The sequence below is a fragment of the Argiope bruennichi genome, chromosome X1 (genome assembly GCF_947563725.1).
Source record: "Argiope bruennichi chromosome X1, qqArgBrue1.1, whole genome shotgun sequence".
NCBI classification, from domain to species: domain Eukaryota; kingdom Metazoa; phylum Arthropoda; class Arachnida; order Araneae; family Araneidae; genus Argiope; species Argiope bruennichi.
The window spans coordinates 84,900,637-84,924,017 of NC_079162.1; the positions used below are offsets into that span (position 1 = coordinate 84,900,637).

The 23,381-nt window shown below is 27.1% G+C and overlaps 1 protein-coding gene across 12 annotated transcripts in view; it reads right to left on the minus strand.

The window, feature by feature from the left end:
- The window catches only part of LOC129958405 (uncharacterized), a 152,862-nt gene that overhangs the window by 58,555 nt on the left and 70,926 nt on the right, over window positions 1–23,381 (minus strand). For 11 of the 12 annotated variants that reach the window (XM_056070885.1, XM_056070873.1, XM_056070876.1 and 8 more), the window contains 8 exons: window positions 19,832–19,896; window positions 18,884–18,944; window positions 17,265–17,329; window positions 15,566–15,680; window positions 11,265–11,338; window positions 9,559–9,673; window positions 3,458–3,534; window positions 1,751–1,865 (listed from right to left, as the gene is read on the minus strand). In XM_056070885.1, the coding sequence (XP_055926860.1) occupies window positions 1,751–1,865; window positions 3,458–3,534; window positions 9,559–9,673; window positions 11,265–11,338; window positions 15,566–15,680; window positions 17,265–17,329; window positions 18,884–18,944; window positions 19,832–19,896 (687 nt within the window). The remainder of the gene's footprint in view (window positions 1–1,750; window positions 1,866–3,457; window positions 3,535–9,558; window positions 9,674–11,264; window positions 11,339–15,565; window positions 15,681–17,264; window positions 17,330–18,883; window positions 18,945–19,831; window positions 19,897–23,381) is intronic. The other variant, XM_056070884.1, reaches the window with a different exon arrangement.

A 23,381-nucleotide genomic window follows, 5' to 3' on the forward strand; every position in this document is an offset into this window, starting at 1 on the left:
ACATGTAGCTTTTAAAACAGCAAAAATTTTTGGACAAGCGTTCAAATATATTTAAAGCATCCTCCACAAATATACAATAGAAACACTTCTAAAAGGTATATTCTTCCAGCTTCAATATCTCCACAAGTAGCCAAATAATTAGTAGTTAGTATTCCTATATCGGCGTTTTTTCTCAATCTCATTAGACTTTTAGGATCATCAAGTCCTATCAAAAATAAGCTACTTCATCAAAGCATATTACAAATTTTTTATTGTTTAAAATTTTCTAAAGCGATTGTTTAAAAAATGGAGCTAATCCTGTATCAAATAACAGGATTAGTTAAATTCAAATGACAATCCTGTATCAAGTGACATTTTTGTATGACTTATTGTAGATTGTTTGGCTATTTCACTATAAGTGGACATATGTGAAAATATTTCCGATTTATCATTAAATGCATTAAAGGACGAATGCTACTCAACAAGCTTTAATGTTCAGAAAACTTCAGCTTTAAATTATTGCTCTTGAACTAAAATGTTCGAAATCGGCTTATTTTCAAATTTGACATTTCCGAACTTTACATGTCAACTTCTCTTTTAATTTTAGTCCAATGTCAATGATGACTTTTTTGAACTTGAACATAATTTCGCATATGCCATAATTTTACCTCTTCTGGTATGATTAGTAAGTGATTATTTTTTCATAATACATAGACTTATTATCTTCTTACAAAGCGAACAGTATGCAGCAAAAGGATTTTGCGGAACGTCTCTAACAAATTCAGAAAATCAGGATGGATATTTTTATCCGTCCAATCCGTATTAAATAAAGATTTTCAGCAGCTTATTGCTTTCAAAAAAAATTCTTTTCTACTCTGGATATGTTCACAATTTCTCAAATAATAAACAATCCCTCCCGAAAGTTTAGTAGTCTTATGTATGCTCATCAATTATAATCCGAAAATCTCAAGGAAAACAAACAACAAATATCTCTCAAATCGTAAATAAACTGATCCAATTAATAGTTTCAGCGGTTAAATAACCACGAATGGTGCTGTACTGTTTTGGGGGCTATGGCTATGATCTTTTATTCATGCAATATTCTGAGATCAACAATTTTAACTGAAAAAAAGAACTAATAAACTTAAAAATCCTAGTATTTTCCCTGTCTCTATGAATTTTTCAAATTTCACTCCATTTTAATTTTTTAGACGATTTTTGATTTTCCCGGTGACGTGGCAACTCGATAGATGTATGTCTTTGAGACAAAAGATTAAAAAAAAAATGCATTCAGTAAAGTGGACTGGAGACATGAAATTTTTTTTTATTCCTTAAAAATATTTCATAATTCAGGTATATAACTATTATGGAATGAAAAATATATTTCTTAAAATAAGTTTCAGATCGTCCCATCTCTGCGAAATCAGTTTTTAACAAAATTAGCACATTAATTAACAATTTAAAGGGATAAAATTAAAAAAGTATTCTTAATTAGCAACTAAATAAAATTAGTAACAAAGCTAGAGTACTTCAAAAAATAAATGAAAAATATAGATAACAGAAATTCGCATTACGCCTTAAAATACGGAAATTCAAAAATGTCTTGGTAAAAATCTTATTTATTTTCGTTCTCAACTTGCGAGTTTGCGTTTGTAACGAAATGAGAAACAAAGGGGAGTATGTGAGAAAAAAAAACATAAACTTCACAAATACGAAATACGAGGAATTCAAAAAAGTTCTTGGTAAAAAACGTGTTTATTTTCGTCCTCACCTTCAAAATTTAAATCAAAACCTTGCAAATTTGATCCAATTTCCAATGGACAAATTGGATAATATAACCAGAAACGCTGATCTATATTGGAACCAGCTGAAGGATTTCGATTCATCTATAAATAAATAAAAAAGAAGTATTTAATAAATATAAAGCTATATATAATTTTCCCTATAAAAAGTATAATTTGAGAACTTTATTTTTAGACAATAGGTATTTCCAAAGAATTGAAATAAAAATCTCCTTCAAAAAAATCATTCATTGATGCAATTATTTATTAATGAAACAATATTTCAGCGAATAAATAATAATTTCCTTATAAATGAAACAAATACATAACTATGCAACTGGACTTTCGCTAATGATTATTAAAATGTCAGCAAACTACAAAGAAATGACCAATGATTTAATACCAATCCCAAACTAAATTAAGCTTCATTTTTCTTAATCAGCTCATAAATAAGTGCTAAGTTAAATTTTTTTTTGATAATTTCCTTATGAAATCTTAAATATTTTTAATTATATATCAAATTTATCAAGAAAATCAAAATTGTATACGAATTTTAACAAATATACTTTTTAAACAATTAAAAATTTTGCAAAAAATAACTCATTGATTGCAGCCATATTTTATTTACTTCAATATAACATATAATAACATTTATAGTCCTAGCATAATAATTTTCACGCGTTTCAAAAAGACTAAATATATCTCTATCAATGAAACAAAATTATATTATTCTATGGCAATTAAATATACAGCAGTTATTCTAAAAAGAGGTCGCCAATAATTCGGATTTCAGTAGAAAAAATTATGTAAAGCTGCAAATCTATTTCTATTTTGAAAAATAGGAACCAATTGATTAGCATAGAATTTAGAATACTTTCAAAATTAATATTGATCATATTTGTATCATTTTATATTTGTCTTTTTTATATCTTTTGTATAATTTTTTTTATATAGTTTGTATATTTTTATTAATTTTCTTCCTGTAGTACTTTAGCAAGAATTAACTCCTTTTCAAAAAAATCTACCAGTAAGTTATTTCAAATAGAAACATTAATAAATTAAACTTTCATTGCTATTAGTTCGGTATGAAATATAATCTGTAATACTAATAACATGTTCTGAGATACCATATGAAATTGACGTTAAAATCAGAAATATGCCTACACAAAATGCACCTATCCATCAATTCATTATATTAAATAGCTATTGTCAAAAATAAAAGAAATTGAATTAAATGTTGTATAGCATAATATCATGCAAATTCTTTAATTTTTGTAAAACATCTAAACTGCAAAATTGTCATGGAATATTTGGACTTTCAAAGGCATAACGTACAAAAACACATCTAAGAAAAATTCCGGTATTTTTAAAATGAGATACTGAAGTTATTTCTTCAAAAATAATTTATTTCATTAATCTTATCACACTTGTCAAACTAATATATCTCGTACAAAAATTTATTATTCCTCAATCCTTAAATAAATTAACAGATTACTAATGCATTAAAATATGTGCAAGTTTACAGTATTTGGTAGCAATGCTTCCAGGGTTTAACCCAAATTGAAAGGAATTTGTCATAATTTCTATATTATGTGAAACTTCGAAAGTAAAACTTTATTCTAAAAACAATCTAATCCTCAAACACATGTTCTTGGTTATTAAAACAAAATATACACACTATAAAAAAACATACTTACTTGAGCTGAATGTTCCTGAATGTTCTGGAACAAACTCATTTGTTCTGAAGTCCTCTCCTCTTGTTGAGAAGAAGAAGCTGTAAAAACGAAGAAAAATTCAAGGAGCGTTTCAAAATATTAAAGTAATAATATAGAGAATATTAGTAATTTCTCAAAATAATTATCTGAGATCATACTACTGAACTTCGAAGCATCGAACCACATTAAATTCTTGAATAAACATTCACATATCAATAAATAAACGTTCTAAAAACTTCAAAAAAGTAACCTTTGATAAATATTTTTGATTTTTAGATATATATATTTTAATTGGTATCAAATGTATAGTTTTAAATTATTTCAGACGTGAAAATGTTCAGATTCAAATTAGTGACACTAAACCTTTTCATTTTTACCTGAGTAATAATTTGCGTTCATTACTTTAATTCATTTTCTTTTTGATTTATAGTCTGAATATAAAAACAAATATCAAAATGTCAGATTTTCAAAAAATTACTCAGAGTAAACTAAACTTCTCATCACATTCATAATACATTTCAACTTTCAATGACTACCCAATAATTACTTTCGCATCGTTTCTTTTATCCTTAATTACTTATAATAACCCTCGATTTTCGATTTTTTTTTAAACAAAAGGGTGCATTTCTTAAAACCTTTTTAATATATAAACAAAAGATTTTTTTAAAAAATGTTACTTTTGCTATTTCCTACACAAACATTTATTTACACAATTAAAATTAAAGATTAGGATTATGAAACCTAAAAAGTCAAATTAAATTCAAGGTGTCGCCTTCTCTGTGAAATTCATTTAACAGATTTATTGATGATTGTTTCGATTAAATAAATATGTTAGTTGAGAAGAATAAGCGTTAAGATTATTAAAATTTACTATTGTCAATGGAGCCAATAACTATACAAAATTTTAGAACTAGAGTACGTGAGGAAAAAAGTAAAAAAAGCAAATATATATTTCGTTTACAAAAACGAAATATGCGAAATTAATTAAAGACATTTAAAAATTAATTGCAATATCGGTGTTTTTCCCTCAGTCTTAGACTTTTAGGATCATCAAGCTGTATCAAAAATCAGCTAATTCATAAAAGCATATTACAAATTTGTTATTGTTTAAAAATTTCTTAAGAGATTGTTGAAAAAGATGGAGCTAATGTTGTATCAAACGATAGGTTTAGGATATAGATTTTTCTACAAGGCCATAATTAACGATGACAAAGACACGCAGAATGATTTTCGGGCTTTGATTACAAATATCTATTCATAGGTTTTACTAAATTGTATAAGAAATATTCAAAAGTGCCATCTGGTGGTCGAAATATGAACCATTTTTATTGCAGGAATCTTTTTCCCATTGTCCATATAACGTATATTCAAGTTTCATCAAAATCCGACAGGTACAGGGGGTCATAGAGGGGTTTGAATAGGGCCATTTTAATTACAACTTTTCTGTAATAGTTTTAATAGAATAACAACACTGCATAGTTCACTGAATAGAAAAAGCAAGGAAAGGAAGCAATAATTTAAAATTATTTTAAATAACAGAATATTCAAAGAAAGTTTACATTTCTATATATATAAGAAAAAAATTTCTTTATTTCTTGCCTAGAATTTAGCAAGACAAAATTTATATATTAAGGAAGTGGAAAGAATTTATCAGCACTCGAACTCTTTAATTGAAAGTCACATAAAATTTAGAACTTGGTTAAATAAAAGGAATTTTGCTATCATAATACAAAACATTTAATCATTACTTCATAAAAAAATATTACAAAGCAAGATTACTTTATCTATTTTTATATATTTATTTTTTCCAGTTCATATTTTTGGTATTAGTTTTTGCAGTTTTTTCAGTCGTCAGTTTTATTTTTTCTTTTGCAAGAATTTCATTTGCAGTGCAGCTTTGCGTTTGTTGAACTTCTTTTCTTTTCCCTAAACATTTTTCGGCTTTCTCTAAAGCTTCATAACATCTCGTGCATAGGAATTTAGCATACAGAAGCAAATACTTTTGAAATTGGGATATTTAAAAAGCCTCCATAAAAATTTATGTCATTATACACAGATTTCTGACAAATTAAAAAAATCTTATTTGAGATTTTCAGCGAGCATATCCTTGTTGATACTAAATCCCTTTACGTAGCCACATTGCCAAATAATAACACAAGAACTATTTTACAACTTCTCCAAAATCGGGAAATTCTTTGGACATCAAAATATTAGAATAGAAATCATCTAAGCATTTTTTTTCATTAAATTAATCAAACAATTCTTTGAATTAACTTTTTTGCTTCTTCAGGACAATTTCAAATTTGATTTTTGCACATTCTGAACACTCCAGTGAAATTCGTGCTAAAGAATAAAGTTTAAGTAAATTAACCATTCGGTTTTCACACAAAAATGCATTAGTTTTTCAATAAATGTGGATTTAAACAACATGCAGCTTTTAAAACAGCAAAAATTTTTGGACATGCGTTCAAATATTTTTAAAGCATCCTTCACAAATATAGAAACTCTTCTAAAAGGTATCTTCTTACAGCTTCAATATCTCCACAAGTAACCAAGTAATTTGTAGTTAGTATTCCTATATCGGCGTTTTTTCTCAATTTTATTAGACTTTTAGGATCATCAAGTCCTATAAAAAATAAGCTACTTCATCAAAGCATATTACAAATTTTTTATTGTTTAAAATTTTCTGAAGCGATTGTTAAAAAAAATGGAACTAGTCCTGTATCAAATGACAGGATTAGTTACATTTCAAATGACAATCCTGTATCAAATGACATTTTTGTATGAGTTAATGTAGATTGTTTGGCTATTTCACTATCAGTGAACATATGTGAAAATATTTCCGATTTATCATGAAATGCATTAAAGGACGAATGCTACTCAACAAGCTTTAATGTTCATAAAATTTCAGTTTTATACTATTGTTCTTGAACTAAAATGTTCGAATTCGGCTTATTTTCAAATTTGACATTTTCGAACTTTACATGTCAACTTCTCCTCTTTTCCTTTTGTACAAAATCAATGATGACTTTTTTAAATTTGAACATAATTTTGCAAATGCCATAATTTTACCTCTTCTAGTATTATTCGTAAGTGATTGTTTTATCATAATACTTAGATTTATTATCTTGTTACAAAGGGAACAGTATGCAGCAAACGGATTTTGCGGAACGTCTTTAACAAATTCAGAAAATCAGGATGCATATTTTTATCCAACCAATCCGTATTAAATAAGGATTTTTAACAGCTTATTGGTTTCAAAAAAAATTCTTGTCTACTCTGGATAAGTTCACAATTTCTTAAATAATAAACAAACCATTCAAAAAACTTACGCATACGTAACTAAATATCACCATGTACTTAAATAGATTCAATGTTGCCATTCCCGACAGAGAAATTTATTCTATTTCCTCCCGAAAGTTTAGTAGTCTTATATATGCTCATCAATTATAATCCGAAAATCTCAAGGAAAACAAACAACAAATATCTCTCAAATCGTAATTAAACTGATCTCAATAATAGTTTCAGCGGTTAAATAATCAAGAATGATGCTGAACTGTTTTGTGGGCTATGGCTATGATTAGGGAATGCAATACCGGAACAAAAGTTCAATACCGGTATTCGGTATTTTTTAAATCTTAATACTGGGATACCAGTTTTAATGAAGGTAATAGAAATTTTAGAAAAAGAAAGAAAACACGTGTTTCTTTGTTTTATTTGCCAGTTTTGTTAGAGAGTGTAAATATCACAAAAAATATTATGTAACTTATAAAGTATAACAGTATATAAAGAATTACAAAAAAAAGTAAAGAAACATCTTATTTATTTAAATCACAAAAAAGTGTAAATATCACTATTCAGTCTAGGGTACTAATACATCTTTTTGAAATGTGATCTTAAAAAACATCAATTGCACTGTCATTAAGCCTGAAAATTAATTTTGTGTAAAAATTACCAGCTGTCGAAAACGCTCTTTCGGCATCTACGCTAGTTGGTGGTACTGTTAGCAATGCGTAATATATTTTTTCCAAGTATTTACCTCTAAATCCCTCATCTTCAAATAAATCGATTTCTCGTCGGATGGTTTTGGATATAGCTAATTTCTGTATTGTATTTTGGTTCGTTGAAATTTTTTTATTTATTGCTAATTCTAATTTTAGTTCAAGAGACAATTAATTCCTTTTCACTATCGACAGTAGTGACATCATAATCTTCGATAATTGAACCGAATTCTTCTGAATGTGGATAGGGTTGTGGGTAAAAAATTTTAAGAAAATTTACTCTAAACTTAATCAGATTTGAATTGCTTATTTTCTTTTCTTCTTTTTCATTTTTAAAATCATTATAATTATGTAAATACCGTAAGACATTTTCTATTTCGATATGCCTTTCTTCTGTGCGATTTTTCAATGTAATATATATTTCTTCAGATAGTGATGTGTGCTGTTCTATCAATGACTGCAACATGAAATTTATTACATTAGCTGTTAATAAATTAGAATCTCACCGACACAATGCCTGAATAGTCAGTTTTATTGGAAGTAGAGCTGATATAGTTCCGGATATTAAGTCGAATTCAGAATCTGAAAAATTAATTTACAGGTTTAAGTCGATTATTGCTTTTTGGATTGGACTTCTCAGTTTGAAAAATCGTTCCATCATTAGGAGTAAACTATTCCAACGTGTTTTAGAATCTAATATTAACATATATTCTGTTTTATTTTCAGTTAGTATAAATTTTAGTAAAATATCCTTTTTATAGGGGAACGTTTAAATATCTTAACAATTTTTCGGACTTTATAAATTATAGGAAGCAATTCTTGACAGGTTAATATTTCATCCTCATTAGCAATATCTTCTTCAACAATTACATTGTCATTATCTTCATTGTCAATATCGCTCTCACTCTTACTCTTTTCAAAGTTGGAATCCGAAATTTCTATATCCACAGTATTTGGATTCTTCTGTTCTTTATTTTTTTGGTATAATACATCTATTACTCCTAATTGAATTCCATGTGCATAGCACAACTGCTGATTTGCACCAATCAACTTTCCAACTTTTTTAATAATTGTTGCTCCATCAGTCGTTAAGGATACAATATTTTTCTTTCAGGGATAATCCATGTTTCGCTAATTTAGATTTAAGCAATTAATTAAACTATTAATTAGCTAATTAATTTCGCCCGTTGTGGAGACATAAAAACAAAAACGCATACTATTTTACTATGTTCGCGATACCTGAACATATAGTGGAGAAATTTTTAAAATTTCTAGTAAACACCGAAAAACAGTATTTAAACTTGTGACCGACCGGTATTACAAAATTGTACAAATGGCTCAAAATACCAGTATTCGGTATCCCGGTATACCAGTATTGCAATCCCTAGCTATGATCTTTTATTCATGCAATATTCTGAGATCAACAATTTTAACTGAAAAAAAGAACTAATAAACTTAAAAATCCTAGTATTTTCCCTGTCTCTATGAATTTTTCAAATTTCACTCCATTTTAATTTTTTAGACGATTTTTGATTTTCCCGGTGACGTGGCAACTCGATAGATGTATGTCTTTGAGACAAAAGATTAAAAAAAAAATGCATTCAGTAAAGTGGACTGGAGACATGAAATTTTTTTTTATTCCTTAAAAATATTTCATAATTCAGGTATATAACTATTATGGAATGAAAAATATATTTCTTAAAATAAGTTTCAGATCGTCCCATCTCTGCGAAATCAGTTTTTAACAAAATTAGCACATTAATTAACAATTTAAAGGGATAAAATTAAAAAAAGTATTCTTAATTAGCAACTAAATAAAATTAGTAACAAAGCTAGAGTACTTCAAAAAATAAATGAAAAATATAGATAACAGAAATTCGCATTACGCCTAAAAATACGGAAATTCAAAAAGTTCTTGGTAAAAATCTTATTTATTTTCGTTCTCAACTTGCGAGTTTGTGTTTGTAACGAAATGAGAAAGAAAGGGGAGTATGTGAGAAAGAAAGCATCATCTTCACAAATATGAAATACGAGGAATTCAAAAAAGTTCCTGGTAAAAAACGTATTTATTTTAATTCTCACCTTGTAAATTTAAATCAAAATCTTGCGAATCTGGTCCACTTTCCAATGGACAAATTGGATAATATATCCAGTAACGCTGTTCCCTATTGAAACCAGCTGCAGGATTTCGATTCATCTATAAATAAATAAAAAGAAGTATTTAATAAATACAAAGCTATATATAATTTTCCCTATAAAAAGTATAATTTGAGAACTTTATTTTTAGACAATAGGTATTTCCAAAGAATTGAAATAAAAATCTCCTTCAAAAAAATCATTCATTGATGCAATTATTTATTAATGAAACAATATTTCAGCGAATAAATAATAATTTCCTTATAAATGAAACAAATACATAACTATGCAACTGGACTTTCGCTAATGATTATTAAAATGTCAGTAAACTACAAAGAAATGACCAATGATTTAATACCAATCCCAAACTAAATTAAGTTTTATTTTTTTAATCAGCTCATAAATAAGTGCTAAGTTAAATTTTTTTGATAATTTCCTTATGAAATCTTAAATATTTTTAATTATATATCAAATTTATCAAGAAAATCAAAATTGTATAAGAATTTTATCAAATATACTTTTTAAAGTAATTAAAAATTTTGCAAATAATAACTCATCGATTCCAGCCATATTTTATTTACTTCAATATAACATATAATAACATTTATAGTTCTAACATAATAATTTTCACGTGTTTCCAAAAGAATAAATATATCTCTATCAATGAAACAAAATAATCTTATTCTATGGCAATTAAATATGCAGCAGTTATTCTAAAAAGAGGTCGCCAATAATTCGGATTTCAGTAGAAAAAATTATGTAAAGCTGCAAATCTATTTCTATTTTGAAAAATAGGAACCAATTGATTAGCATAGAATTTAGAATACTTTCAAAATTAATATTGATCATATTTGTATCATTTTATATTTGTGTTTTTTATATTTTTTGTATAATTTTTTTTTTATATCGTTTGTATATTTTTATTAATTTTCTTCCTGTAGTACTTTAGCAAGAATTAACTCCTTTTCAAAAAAATCTACCAGTAAGTTATTTCAAATAGAAACATTAATAAATTAAACTTTCATTGCTATTAATTCGGTATCAAATATAATCTGTAATACTAATAACATGTTCTGAGATACCATATGAAATTGACGTTAAAATCAGAAATATGCCTACACAAAATGCACCTATCCATCAATTCATTATATTAAATAGCTATTGTCAAAAATAAAAGAAATTGAATTAAATGTTGTATAGCATAATATCATGCAAATTCTTTAATTTTTGTAAAACATCTAAACTGCAAAATTGTCATGGAATATTTGGACTTTCAAAAGCATAACGTACAAAAACACATCTAAGAAAAATTCCGGGTATTTTTAAAAACAGATACTGAAGTTATTTCTTCAAAAATAATTTATTTCATGAATCTTATCACACTTGTCAAATTAAATGCCTCACACAAAAATTTATTATTCCTCAATCCTTAAATAAATTAACAGATTAGTAATGCATTAAAATATGTGAAAATTTACAATATTTTGCAGCAATGCTTCCAGAGTTTAACCCAAATTGAAAGGAATTTGTCATAATTTCTATATTATGTGAAACTTCGAAAGTAAAACTTTATTCTAAAAACAATCTAATCCTCAAACACATGTTCTTGGTTATTAGAACAAAATATACACACTATAAAAAAATATACTTACTGGAGCTGAATGTTCCTGAATGTTCTGGAACAAACTCATTTGTTCTGAAGTCCTCTCCTCTTGTTGAGAAGAAGCTGTAAAAACGAAGAAAAATTCAAGGAGCGTTTCAAAATATTAAAGTAATAATATAGAGAATATTAGTAATTTCTCAAAATAATTATCTGAGATCATACTACTGAACTTCGAAGCATCGAATCACATGAAATTCTTGAATAAACATTCACATATCAACAAATAATCGTTCTAAAAACTTCAAAAAAGTAAATTTTGATAAATATTTTTGATTATTAGATATATATATTTTAATTGGTATCAAATGTATAGTTTTAAATTATTTCAGACGTGAAAATGTTCAGATTCAAATTAGTGACACTAAACCTTTTCATTTTTATCTGAGTAATAATTTACGTTCGTTACTTTAATTCAGTTTCTTTTTGATTTAGAGACTGAGCATAAAAACAAAATTCAAAATGTCAGATTTTCTAAAAAAATAACTCAGAGTAAACTAAACTTCTGATCACATTCATAATACATTTCAACTTTTAATGAATACCCAATAATTACTTTCATATCTTTCTTTTATTTTTAATTACTTATAATAACAATCGATTTTCGATTTTTTTTTTAAACAAAAGGGTGCATTTTTTAGAAACTTTTTACTATATAAACAAAAGATTTTTTTTGAAAATGTTACTTTTGCTATTTTCTACACAAACATTTATATACACAATTAAAATTAAATATTAGGATTATGGAACCTAAAACGTCAAATTAAATTCAAGGTGTCGCCTTCTCTGTGAAATTCATATTAGTTGAGATTAGTAAGCGTTAAGATTATTAAAATTTACTATTGTCAATGGAGCCAATAACTGCACAAAATTTTAGAACTGGAGTACGCGAGGAAAAAAGTAAAAAAGCAAATATAAAATTCGATTACAAAAACGAAATATGCGAAATTAATTAAAGGCATTTAAAAATTAATTGCAATATCGGTGTTTTTCCCTCAGTCTTAGACTTTTAGGATCATCAAGCTGTATCAAAAATCAGCTAATTCATAAAAGCATATTACAAATTTGTTACTGTTTAAAAATTTCTTAAAAGATTGTTGAAAAAGATGGAGCTAATGCTGTATCAAACGATAGGATTAGGATATAGATTTTTCTACAAGGTCATAATTAACGATGATGAAGACACGCAGAATGATTTTCGGGCTTTGATTACAAATATTTCATGATAGGTTTTATTAATCTGTATAAGGAATATTCAAAAGTGCCATCTGGTGGTCGAAATATGAACTATTTTTTATTGCAGAAATCTTTTTCCCATTGTCCATATAACGTATATTCAAGTTTCATCAAAATCCGATAGGTAGAGGGGTCCTAGAAAGGTTTGAATAGGGTCATTTTAATTACAACCATTCTGTATTAGTTTTAATAGAATAATAACAGTCCATAGTTCACTGAATAGAAAAAGCAAAGAGAAGAAGCAAAAATTTAAAATTATTCTAAATAACAGAATATTAAAAGAAAGTTTACATTTCTATATATATATACAAATTCTTTATTTCTTGCCTAGAATTTAGCAAGACAAAATTCATATATTAAGGAAGTGGAAACAATGTATCACCTCTCGAGCTCTTTAATTGAAAGTCACTAAAATTTAGAACTTGGTTAAATAAAAAAAGAAAAAAATTAAAAAAAACAACTTTGCTATCATAATACAAACCATTTAATCATTACTTCATAAAAAAAATATTACTAAGCAAGATTACTTTATCTATTTTTATTTATTTATTTCCAGTTCATATTTTTGGCATTAGTTTTTGCAGTTTTTTCAGTCATCAGTTTTATTTTTTCTTTTGTAACAATTTCATTTGCAGTGCAGCTTTGCGTTTATTGAACTTCTTTTCTTTTCCCTAAACATTTTTCTGCTTTCTCTAAAACTTCATAACATCTCGTGCATAAGAATTTAGCATACAGAAGCAAATCTTTTGAAACTGGGATATTAAAAACGCCTCCATAAAAGTTTATGACATTATACACAGATTTTTGACCAATTAAAAAAATCTTATTTGAGATTTTCAGCTAGCATATATTTGTTGATACTAAATCCACTTTACACAGCCACATTGCCATATAATAACACAAGAGCTACTTTACAACTTCTCCAAAATCGGAAAATTCTTTGGACATCAAAATATTAGAATAGAAATCATCTAAGCATTTTTTTTTTCATTAATTGATTCAAATTGTTCTTTGAATAAACTTTTGGCTTTTTCAGGAAAATTTCAAATTGGATCTTTGAACATTCTGAACACGCCAGGGAAATCTGTGATTAGGAATAAAGTTGAAGTAAATTAACCATTCGGTTTTCACAAAAAAATGCATTAGTTTTTCAATAAATGTGGATTCAAACAACATGCAGCTTTTAAAACAGCAAAAAGTTTTGGACATGCGTTCAAATATTTTTAAAGCATCCTTCACAAATATAGAAACTCTTCTAAATGGTATCTTCTTAGAGCTTCAATATCTCCACAAGTAACCAAGTAGTTTGTAGTTAGTATTCCTATATAGGCGTTTTTTCTCAATTTTATTAGACTTTTACGATCATCAAGTCCTATCAAAAATAAGCTACTTCATCAAAGCATATTACAAATTTTTTATTGTTTAAAATTTTCTGAAGCGATTGTTAAAAAAAATGGAACTAGTCCTGTATCAAATGACAGGATTAGTTACATTTCAAATGACAATCCTGTATCAAATGACATTTTTGTATGAGTTAATGTAGATTGTTTGGCTATTTGACTAACAGTGAACATATGTGAAAATATTTCCGATTTATGATAAAATGCATTAAAGGTCGAATGCTGCTCAACAAGCTTTAATGTTCATAAAACTTCAGCTTTAAATTTTTGTTCTTGAACTAAAATGTTCGAAATCAGCTTATTTTCAAATTTGACATTTTCGGACATTACATGTCAACTTCTCCTCTTTTCCTTTTTAGTCCAATGTCAATGATGACTTTTTTGAACTTGAAAACAATTTTGCATATGCCATAATTTTACTGATACTTCTGATATGATTAGTAAGTGATTGTTTTTAATAATACTTAGACTTATCTTCTTACAAAACGAAAAATTATGCAGCAAACAGATTTTGTGGAACGTCTCTAACAAATTCAGCAAATCAGGATGCATATTTTTATCCGTCCAATCCGTATTAAATAAGATTTTTGAGCAGCTAATTGCTTTCAAAAAAAAAAAAATCTTGTCTACTCTGGATAAGTTCGCAGTTTCTCAAATAATAAACAAACCATTCAAAAAACTTACGTATACGTAACTAAATATCACCATGAACTTCCACAGATTCAATGTTGCCTTCCCGACAGAGAAATTTATTCTATTTCCTCCCGAAAGTTTAGTAGTCTTATGTATGCTCATCAATTATAATCCGAAAATCTCATGGGAAAAAAAAAAACTATTTCTCAAATCGAAATTAAACTAATCTCAATAGTAAAAAAGGGGAAAAAGTGGAATAGGAGAGAGTTTCAGCGGTTACATAATCACGAATGGTGCTGTACTGTTTTGGGTGCTATGGCTATGATCTTTTATTCCTGCAATATTCTGAGATCACCATTTATAAATGAAAAAAAGAATTAATAAACTTAAAAATCCTAGTATTTTCCCGATTTCTATGAATTTTTCGTATTTCCCTCCATTTTCCTTGTTTTTAGACGATTTTTTATTTTCCTGATTTTACCGGTGACGTGGCAAATCGATAGATGTATGTCTTGGAGACAAAAGATTAAAAAAAAAAATGCATTCAGTAAAGTGAGCTGGAGACATGAGATTTTTTTTTATTACTTAAAAATATTTCATAATTCATGTTTATAACTATTATGCAATATAAAATATATTTCTCAAAATAAGTTTCAGATCGTCCCAACTCTACGAAATTAGTTTTTAACAAAATGAGCACAATAATTAACAAATTAAAGGGCTAAAATTAAAAATGTATTCTTGATTAGTAACTAAATAAAATTAGTAACAAAACTAGAGTACTTCAAAAAATAAGTGAAAAATATAGATAACATAAATTCGCCTTCCGCCTTAAAATACGGAAATTCAAAAAGTTCTTAGTAAAAATCTTATTTATTTTCTTTCTCAACTTGCGAGTTTGCGTTTGTAACGAAATGAGAAAGAAAGGGGAGTATGTGAGAAAGAAAGCATCATCTTCACAAATATGAAATTCGAGGAATTCAAAAAAGTTCTTGGTAAAAAACATATTTATTTTCGTTCTCACCTTGCAAATTTATATCAAAACCTTGCGAATTTGATCCAGCTGCAGATTGACAACGTGAAACATATCTCCAGTAACGCTGTTCTCTAACCAAACGAGTCAAAGGACTTCGATTCGTCTATAAATGAATAAAAATAAGTACTTATTAAATATAAAGCTATATATAATTTTCCCTACAAAAAGTATAATTTGAGAACTTTATTTTTAACCAAAAGGTATGATCAAAGAATTGAAATAAAAATCTCCTTCAAAAAAATCATTCAATGATGCAATTATTTATAAATGAAACAATATTGTACCGAATAAATGGCAATTTCCTTATAAATGAAACAAATACGTAACTATGCAACTGGTCTTTCGTTAATGATTATTAAAATGTCAGTAAACTACAAAGAAATGACCAATGATTTAATACCAATCCCAAACAAAAGTAAGTTTTATTTTTTTAATCAGCTCATAAATAAGTGCTAAGTTAAATTTTTTTTTGATAATTTCCTTATGAAATCTTAAATATTTTTAATTATATATCAAATTTATCAAGAAAATCAAAATTGTATAAGAATTTTATCAAATATAATTTTTAAAATAATTAAAAATTTTGAAAATAAATACTCACTGATTCCAGCCATATTTTATTTACTTCAATATAACATATAATAACATTTATAGTTCTACAATAATAATTTTCACGTGTTTCCAAAAGACTAAATATATCTCTAGCAATGAAACAAAATAATCTTATTCTAAGGTAATTAAATATACAGCAGTTATTCTAAAAAGAGGTCACCAGTAATTCGGATTTCAGTAGAAAAAATTATGTAAAGCTGCAAATCTATTTCTATTTTGAAAAATATGAACCGATTAGCATAGAATTTAGAATATTTTCAAAATTAATAATGATCATATTTGTATCTTTTTATATTTTTCTTTTTTATATCGTTTGTATATTTTTATTAATTTTCTTCCTGTAGTATTTTAGCAAGAATTAACTCCTTTTCAAAAAAATCTACCAGTAAGTTACTTCATATAGAAACATTAATAAAATAAACTTTCATTGCTATCAGTTCGGTATCAAGTATAATCTGTAATGCTAATAACATGTTCTGTGTTTCCATATGAAATTGGCCTTTAAATCAGAAATATGCCAACACAAAATGCACCTATCCATCAATTCATTAAAGTAAATAGCTATTGTCAAAAATAAAAGAAATTGTATTAAATGTTTAATAGAATAATATCATGCGAATTCTTTAATTTTTGTAAAACCTCTAAACTGCAAAATTGTCATGGAATATTTGGACTTTCAAAAGCATAACGTACAAAAACACATCTAAGAAAAATTCCGAGTATTTTTAAAAACAGATACTGAAGTTATTTCTTCAAAAATAATTTATTTCATGAATCTTATCACACTTGTCAAACTAAAATGCCTCACACAAAAATTTATTATTCCTCAATCCTTAAATAAATTAACAGATTAGTAAAGCATTAAAATATGCGAAAGTTTACAATATTTTGCAGCAATGCTTCCAGAGTTTAATCCAAATTAAAAGGAATTTTTCATAATTTCTAGATTATTGAAACTTTGAAGGTAAAAGTTTATTCGAAAAAGAAATCTAATCCACAAGCACATGTTCTTGGTTATTAAAACAAAATATACACACGATAAAAAAAATCGGTAATGGACGAAACACATAATTACCAGAGCTTCTTCAATGTTCTGGAACAAATGGATTCGTGCTAAAGTCTCTTCATGAAAAGCAGCAACTATAAAAACGAAGAAAAATTCAAAGCGCGTTCCAAAATATTAAACTAATAATATAGAGCATATTAGTAATTTCTCAAAATAATTATGGGTGCTCATACTACTGAACTTCGAAGTATCGACCACATGAAATTCCTGCATAAACATTCACATATCAATAAATAATCGTTCTAAAAACTTCAAACAAGTAACCTTTGATAAATATTCTAGATTTTTAGATATATATCTTCTAATTGGTATCAAAATTATACATTTAAATTATTTCAGGCGAGAAAATGTTCAGATTCAAATTAGTGACACTAAACCTTTTCATTTTTTATCTGAGTAATAATTTGCGTTCGTTACTTTAATTCAGTTTCTTTTTGATTTAGAGCCTGAATATAAAAACAAATATTAAAATGTCAGATTTTCACAAAATTACTCAGAGTAAACTAAAGTTCTCATCACATTCATAATACATTTCAACTTTTAATGAATACCCAATAATTACTTTCGTATCGTTTCTTTTATTTTTAATTACTTATAATACCCCTCGATTTTCGACTATTTTTAAAACAAAAGGGTGCATTTTTTAGAAACTTTTCACTATATAAACAAAATGATATTTAAAAAATTTTACTTTTGTTATTTTCTAAGCAAACATTTATATAATCAATTAATATTAAAGATTAGGATTATGGAATCTAAAACGTCAAATTAAATTCAAGGCGTCGCCTTCTCTGTGAAATTAATGGAACAGATTTATTGATGATTTGTTTCAATTAAATTAATATGTTAATTGAGAATAATAAGCGTTAAGATTATTAAAATTTACTATTGTCAATGGAGCCCATAACTGTACAAAATTTTAGAACTACAGTGCGTGAGGAAAAAAGTAAAAAAAGCAAATATAAAATTCGCTTACAAAAATGAAGTATGCGAAATTAATTAAAGACATCTAAAAATTAATTCCAATGTCGGTGTTTTTCCCTCAGTCTTAGACTTTTAGGATCATCAAGCTGCATCATAAATAAACTAACTCATAAAAGCATATTATAAATTTGTTATTGTTTAAATATTTCTTAAGGGATTGTTGAAAAGAATGGAGCTAATACTGTATCAAATGATAGGATTAGCTCCATTTCAAACGACAATCCTATATTTTCCTGATTTTTCCGGTGACGTGGAAACTTGAAATAGATGTATGTCTTTGAGACAAAAGTGCATTCATTAAAAAGGGCTGGAAACTTTTAAATTTTTATTATATTCCTTAAAAATAGTTCATAATTCAGGTTTATTAATACTGTGTAACTAAAAATATAACATTTCTCAAAATAAGCTTCAGATCGCCCCAACAATTTGAAATCAGTTTTTAACGAATTAGCATATTAATTAACAATTTAAAGGAGCTAAAAATAAAAAAAGTATTGAATTAGCAACTAAACAAAATTTCAAAACTTTAGTACTTTAAAATATAAGAGAAAAATGTAGATAAAAAAATCCGCCTTTGCAAATTTAAATACGAGAAATTCAAAAAGGTTTTTTATTAAAAAAAAAACATTTATTTTCGTCCTCACTTTGCGCATCTGTAAGGGTTTTTCTTTCATCCCAGTGAACAGCAGTCCCACTTTCAGTCATCTATAAACAAAGAAAAAGTATTTAATAGGTATAATGCTATATATAATTATTTTTTATAAGAGAGCCAATATTTTCTTTTTCATAACGACGATACATAATTTGGAAAATATAGTACTCTTGCGCAGTATAATCATTAAATAACTAAACTGAAGTTTTACATTAATAGGCAAAATCTTTAAGTAGTTCAGCTATCAATAAACAAAATAAAAGGTTAACAAGTAAATGACTATTTTTATATAGGAAACAATGATATAATTATTCATCCGACTTATTAGTGAATATTGAATTAGTAATAATAATTAACAACGAAATGAACAATTTTTTACTTCCAGTCTCAGACTATAGTGTTCTTCATTATTCTTAATTAGTTCTGGAATAAATGTTTTTTGAGATATATTTTAATAATCTGATAAAAAAATATCTCGCAAATATGTTTCATATACAATATTTATCAAGAAAATTACAGTTCCATGAGCATATCTTCAAACAACCTTTTTAATTTAAGTAAAAATGATGCGAAATAATACTCACTGAATCTAGTCTTATTTAATGTGCTCCAATTTTCTAAATAATATAGACCCTCATGTAACTGTTTTCAACCCAAAACAATATTAATGACTTTTTTTTTTTAATTTTAAAGACTCAGAAAATATATTTCAGAAAGTGTGCAGAATATTTCTTTTCAGCAGCCTTTTCAGCTTTTTTTTGTACGTAATATAATTTAAATTATATTACACAATAAAAAAATAAAAAAACTTTATCAGAATATCTTCAATATGTAAAGTTTAGAGGCTGAAACGTTATTTTTAAGTTTATTCTAATCCATACTCAAGAATTAAAACAAAATGGATGCGTTATAATAAAGCTGTACTTAGAGAAATACATACTTCAACGTCCTGAGAGTTTCCACCTTCGTTTTCGCTTCTGGTTTCTCTTTCTTCCGAGGAGGAATCTGTAGAAAAGAAAAAGAAAAAAAAATGCAAATACAACTTTATAAAGGAACTACACAATAGTACACATATCAAAGAAGGTTTGAAATTTTCATTGTACTCCATTTAATACAAAAAGTCCATGTATCGAAAAACTTGTCCTGATTGGCTTTAATTTGGTAAAATGTTAGCTATTAATTCAGCATTTAAATATTTACATGTAAATAAAAAATACCCTTTTTATTAATAAGATCATGATAATTATTTTAAGTTAAACGCTGATGTTCTTTCTTTTAATCGTTTTTAGCTTCTAACTTGAAATATACGTCTGTATCTGGTGTTTAAATTCTTCCTTTCAAAAGAGAAATTCATTGCTCCAAATGGGGGCTACAAATCAAACAATTGAATTCTTGCTCCTCGATTTTTCTTGTTTCTTTAGTATTTCATGTTTTGTGTTAATATTCGTCGTATAATGAAGATAAACGAATATATGGTTTCGAACTTTTCTCATTCGCTGTATTCAAGATTTAGTACTTTTATACAATTTTCCTATTGAGAAAGAATGCCAAATTTCTGTCGTTTAGCTTATTCCTCCTTTGATGATATTCACGATACTAACATTGTTTCACGCGCAAATATTGTATCGTGATGACAAAATCAGTGAAAATTGAATTTCTTATCACGATGCAATTCCGCATTGCTCTTCATGGAAGTCATGCCGCTTTGATGACTGCATAAAATGATTAATTTAAAAAACCAATGGTTATCTGGAATCCTCTCCATTTATTTGACATACATACAGAGAGAATCCGTTACTTCAATTGATTTTTCATTTAGTCCAGTAACTTCAGCCTTAAGTAAACCTTAACCTTAAGTACAGTAAGACAGTAAAACCTTATTTATGTTAATTTAAATGTTATCTCATAATGTTCTGATGTACGCTGAAATGTTTAAAATGTTTGATGTTCTGATGCATACTTCTCCATTTTTTTGTAGGAAGGGAGCTAAAAAAATTATATCTTCACAATCTGGGAATAGGCTAGAGGATTTAAAATCCGTATAAAACCATAACTAAAGTCTTATTGCTTTAATCACTTTTGTAAACTTAAACATGAAAGTTTCAACATTTCCCCCTGCTAAAAGATAAACTTTTGCTACTAGGTGAAAGAAAATGAATTGGCATGAGGTGCTTTTTCCCATTTCCAAAATTACTCGAAATAGACATATTGAATAAAAAAAAATTACAACAAAAAATTCGTAGAGCATAACGATTCGCGTAAATTGAATACCAACATTATATACCCTGCTAGAGAATTGTGAGTACTAGCTCCTATTATAATTCAGATTGATTTTTCTGATTTTCAAAAAAAAAAAAAAAAAAAAATGATTTTCTTCTGAAGACAACGCATGAAATGAAATATGTAACCTCGATAGTGATAACACGAAAAGATATTTATTTTTATATGCATTTATAAATATTTATATATGTTGAAAAATACAAAAGCCAGAACTCTAGTGACATGCAAAAGCTTGAAGAATTAGTTCCATCTAGTAATTTTCATCGTATTTAATTCACTTAATGAAGACTACCAATTTATTCTTTTTGTTGGTTCAAAATTATGAAGGCTATACCAAATATATTCCATGTGGCTTTTAAATGGAGATTTAATATATTTATCTAACCCTATTTCAACGTTTGGATACGTGAACACTAAAAAACAAACGAATAAGAATAAAACAGAAGAATTGGTATAAGAACACAGGCAGAAAAATTTAGGCGGTTAGGACACCTTATCCTGATGTATTTTAGAAAATAAAGTAATGGAATGAGTCACACTAAGATAGTTGTAAAATAACTTAAATTTGGATATACAAAATTGTGAGAAAATGTGTACTTTTTTATCTAGACTTTTTTTCAGTATGTTTGGGAATGGATGGATTGTGTTTGTTTTTGGAAATGCTTTAGTAAAAATGCTTATAACGTTGTTAAAGCATGGAATGGATACCTTCATTAAGGCGAATTAGATGGAAAAATTTTACTATTGCAAAATAAAACTGCATCTGAACATCACGTGGACTATGGGGGAGATTATATTCGCATTACATCCACAATCATCTGAAAACATAAAGAGGAGAAAGCCTGTGCATCAATTAGTCGTAGAAAAATAAGAAAACAATCGAGATCATTACCCAAAATAGATTTCAAACATCGCCCCCCTCCCCCTATCTGTGGGGATGACACAGTAGAGGAGAAAGAAAAGACTAGAGTTCCAAATATATAAATAAATAAAATTGCTTTAACAGTTGAGTTCAAAGATACTGTAATGATAAGAATAGAAGAAAAAAAAAGGGGGGGGGGTGATTGGGCGATGGTTGTGAGGATGCGCGTTATTAATGCAATCGATTTGATCATAACTGATGGTAAGCATCATAATGTATGTTTTATTGAATTTATAGCAAAACTATCAGATAATAAAGTATGTCGCCCTTCTGACGAATATATAGTTCAGGTTATGGACAAAAAACTTTTACACTGAAATTAATGATGACTGTCAATTTACCCCTTCTGAACTGCAAGATGTAATTAATTTCGATATGAAGCCTCATCAAAAAATTACTAAGAATAAGTTTTCTGTGCGGTATAGTAATAGGCTTGTGAGTGATCTCTAATGAAGTGAATTGTTCAACCCTTCTTTGTTTTCTAGACGTAACGTATGAATGATTGAAGAAAAAAGATTTAATTATTACTTAAAAATTATTTATATCGCCTTGTAAATCTTTAAGGACTGATAAAATATTTAAGAAAGAGAATGTCAAACAAGTCAGCGGGAATTGTCTTGCCAAAACTGTTTCGAATACTCTCTAATAAAAGTACTTGTGTCTTATAAACCGCAAGCTATTGATAAACAGTAGTTACAGTGATCCCATAAGAGTTCGATCTTTAACGATGAATCGCCAGGATACGGTAAATACACAAGTTTCAGGAAACCGAATGCGTATTTGGATGCATTTTGTCCCACCGACTGAAGCCGAAATTTGACACAGATATTCTTAAAAAGCAGAAAAATGTAGCAAAAAATAAAGCATACTAAAGTAATATTAGAAATTGTACAGTAAAAAAAAAAAGAATGCATAATGTAAAATTTGGCCAATAATTTAAACTCATTAACAAGGCAAGCCAATTTATCATATCATATCAGTGGGAATCAAATTAATTTTGCTTCCTACTCACAACTAATTAGTTTGCTATTAAATGGCCATGGTATATTTATTATATTTTTATGAGTATTTTTACATACATATTTTTGATTGCGCAATCTTAAACTTATCAGTAACAGTGGAATCAAAAGTACAGGTCGTCAAAAAAAAAAAAAAATTCTGTGACACTTTTAAAAATCGGGTATTTATGATTGCATCATCACAAAATTGGTGTTGATGGATAAAGTTCAAGAGAACACATTTATTTAGATAAAAAAAATTGATGGCTAATTAATATAATTAATTAATT